We start from the raw sequence: 3,477 nt of genomic DNA, 5'->3' as shown, positions 1-3,477 counted from the left end.
GTACAAATTTTTGGAGCCTATTTCCCCTTGGTGGTGGTGAATGAACAAATGTTGCATTTTATCATGTTTCTTTGACATTCGCCACACTGTCAAAATTTATGTGGACATTCGCCTCTTTGTCAAAATTTATGTGGACATTCGCCTCTTTGTCAAAGTGTTCCTTGGACATACGCCTCTCTGTCAAAATGTTCTTGGACATACGCCCTTTTGTCCAAATTTCTGTGGACATTCGCCTCTTTGTCACATAGTAGATGGACATATGCCATATTGAGCTATTAGTATATCTCAGGACCTATTGTAGATATTGATGTGCCGTTTGGTTCTGCATGTGTAACACATAATAAGGAACCATATGCCCGAAAAAACTCAATTTGACCAAATTGTGGACAAACGCCCCTTTGTCAAAATTTTCCTGAATACATCAAGCAATGAAAAAAAAAAAAAAGTCATAACTAAACTTGCATGATTCTTCATTCATGTGTCCTATACTGATACACCTATCTGTTTTTTTTTTCAATACAAGCATAAATGCACCTTTGGACACTCTCTACAAATATAACGTGACAACTTATTCTCTTTTGTACAGTCATTCGACCACACCAGATAGCAATTCAACTTGAGTTGATATCCGCCACATGAAATGACGGTGGAAGTCCAATGGGACCAGAACCCGACTAAGCATTCCAGATTTTAAATTCATTGGCATAACATCATGGGTTTGATAAGGTAACTGAGATTGTTCAGTTTTTTGTTATATTACATTAAAATGGTTTGGTGACTCTGTGGTCTTCCCAATTCCTGTTTAAAGAGCCTCCAGGAGGTAAAGCTGAGTGTCAAATTGATCCAAGTAAATGAAGACAGTGTAATTTTGCAATGCAAAGATGTATAATCTTTAATAGAACTTGACTTGTGGAAACTTCAACATATGTACAACACAAATTATATAAAGCACTTGCATATAAAGCATTCATAGCAGCACAGGTTATGATACTGCAAAAGGAGACTTAACATATGATTAAATAAAATAAGTAAACCAAGAACTTAGTCCTTAAGACAAATTTATAAGCAGACAAACTTAACTATAGTTAAGTACTTACAATGAACATGATCAATTAAAATTATTGAACCAAAGAGGGAAAAAGTTACTACCCAGAGGAACTATGGGTAACTTGAAAAAAGATAATGTACAAACAAGATGTTAATTTAAAAAAAAAAATGGAATTCAATTATAAATCCTAAGAAAAGCCATTGTACGGCATTCAATATCAACACAAGTCTTAAAGGGGAGTGGAGTAACATACAAAGCGGACAATCCCAGGTCAGATATAGGCTACTCCATTCACACGATTTAAGCCAAGTGACAACACTTTAGCGAATTCAGTCTAAACTCACAAGCTACAGCATATAGCAGCACAACAAGAGCAAAAGAGTACAAAACTATGTCATGTGACCCATATGGCAAAATGAACAAGCTGGAAGTAGATCAACCATACCAACATGAATAACAATAGAACAAAAACAGTTCGAGACAAAGGTCAACTAAACACTGAAAATAGGAATTAAAATTTAGGAGAGGCTACTCCATTCACACGATTTAAGCCAAGTGACAACACTTTAGCGAATTCAGTCTAAACTCACAAGCTACAGCATATAGCAGCACAAGAGCAAAAGAATTCAAAACTATGTCATGTGACCAATGTGGCAAAATGAACAAGCTGGAACAACCATACCAACATGAATAACAATAGAACAAATACAGTTCGAGACAAAGGTCAACTAAACACTGAAAATAGGAATTAAAATTTAGGAGAGGCTACTCCATTCACACGATTTAAGCCAAGTGACAACACTTTAGCGAATTCAGTCTAAACTCACAAGCTAAAGCATATAGCAGCACAACAAGAGCAAAACAATACAAAACTATGTCATGTGACCCATATGGCAAAATGAACAAGCTGGAGTAGATCAGCCATATACAAACATGAATAACAATAGAACAAATACAGTTCGAGACAAAGGGAAGATTAAACACTGAGAAAAGGAATTAAAATTTAGGAGAGGCTACTCCATTCACGCGATTTAAGGCAAATGACAACACTTTAGCGAATTCAGTCTATACTCACAAGCTACAAGCATATAGCAGCACAACAAGAGCAAAAGAATACAAAACTATGTCATGTGACTCATATGGCATAATGAACAAGCCGAAGTAGATCAACCATACCAACATGAGTAACAATAGAACAAATACAGTTCGAGTCAAAGGGACGACTAAACAGGAAGAAAGACAAAAAAGGAATTAAAATTTAGGAGAAACTTTTCTTCCCCACTCGGACGGAGAATCCCGAAACAATAGTAGCTTGAAGCTTCAAATTAAACTAGAAATTACTTTTAAGAAAAGTTATGACAAAACAGTAAAGGGAAAAAAAGAAAAACAGTTAAAAAGAAGATACATTAAAATAAAAAAGGCAAGCACCTACCGCAACTTAATGCGCATCACCAAAAGCTGTAGCACGAATACATCTAAGATACTTTGTTGCAAGCCAAACACTTTTCAGGACGATTTGCCTTCGAAGCCTGTCCCTTTTCACTTGAGAGGCATCTGTGGCAAAAACCATAGTGCCCACATGGCATAACATCAAAGCGACCAATATATGACCCACAATTATCACAGCACAGCACATCATTGGGATGGATATCATAGTCTGGATCAGTTCTTTCCGGAAGCTTAGCTGTAGTCAAGGGGCCACTAGCGGGTTCACCTTCATCTCTTGGCCTTCTGCCTTTACCTCCCGTTGAACGTGCTGATGATGGCCTTCTCACAGAACGATCTGGGGAAAAAAATTCAATTGATAACGAGCGTGTAGATTAAGACGAATTAGTACAATTGAAGTATCTGTTACTGATAACTAACCAGCTGCAGTCGAAGAGGGTGAGGGTGAGCCAAGGCCGACACCAAACTGAGCAGAAGGCGGGTTGTTCCAGTAATGGGGTCCTGTGGCAACGAAGATTTATAATAATCCAGGCAACCAGTGTGAGCAAACACAGATGATAAAAAAATCCTACTTACCATTGCCATGAATGGGGACACCAGAGGACGGTCCAGGACCATACATGGCAGCTGGTGAGTATGGCATCAATGAACCAGGCTGCTGTGGGGAACACTGGCTAAATGGAGAGACGCTGACCGATGCCGACGATGCGACCCCCGTAGTTGAAGGAAGCCATTTGAGCTTGAGCTGATCCGTAACCGATGAACGTAGGCGGGTTGTGGGAGCTTGTCCCAGGAGGTCCATACTGCTGAGTGGCAGCATACTGCACGTTGGAGGCCGGCCCTTGCTGAGGGAAATGATTGTACTACGGTCCTGCAGCATTGTACGAGGGCCTGGGATCCCTGATTAGGCATCTTGAAGAAGCAGGGATTTCAAAGATAAGGGTGAACTGTGGACACAACTACTCGCAAGCGCAGTCACGACG

At 39.4% G+C, this 3,477-nt stretch overlaps 1 protein-coding gene across 1 annotated transcript; it reads right to left on the bottom strand.

Moving 5' to 3' along the window:
• Positions 1-866: 866 nt before the first annotated feature.
• Positions 867-3,402, bottom strand: LOC113215701 (uncharacterized). The gene is made up of 3 exons (XM_026435359.2): positions 3,071-3,402; positions 2,915-2,995; positions 867-2,831 (listed from the first exon to the last, which is right to left on the bottom strand). Exons 1-3 carry the CDS (start codon positions 3,372-3,374, stop codon positions 2,524-2,526), a joined length of 693 nt encoding a protein of 230 aa, XP_026291144.1. The 5' UTR covers positions 3,375-3,402; the 3' UTR covers positions 867-2,523.
• Positions 3,403-3,477: the final 75 nt, after the last annotated feature.

Source organism: Frankliniella occidentalis, unplaced genomic scaffold, assembly GCF_000697945.3.
Source record: "Frankliniella occidentalis isolate FOCC.00 unplaced genomic scaffold, Focc_3.1 Scaffold239, whole genome shotgun sequence".
Lineage (NCBI taxonomy): Eukaryota > Metazoa > Arthropoda > Insecta > Thysanoptera > Thripidae > Frankliniella > Frankliniella occidentalis.
This window is presented reverse-complemented; position numbering and strand designations above follow the sequence as displayed.

What these genes read in the sequence shown, in the direction of transcription:
- LOC113215701 (XM_026435359.2), bottom strand. Translation starts at nt 3,374, where the DNA reads ATGCTGCAGGACCGTAGTACAATCATTTCCCTCAGCAAGGGCCGGCCT. An exon ending in TGTCCCCATTCATGGCAATG is followed by an intron (nt 2,996 to 3,070) that starts GTAAGTAGGATT and finishes TCGTTGCCACAG; the next exon opens with GACCCCATTACTGGAACAAC. An exon ending in ACCCTCTTCGACTGCAGCTG is followed by an intron (nt 2,832 to 2,914) that starts GTTAGTTATCAG and finishes TTTTTTCCCCAG; the next exon opens with ATCGTTCTGTGAGAAGGCCA.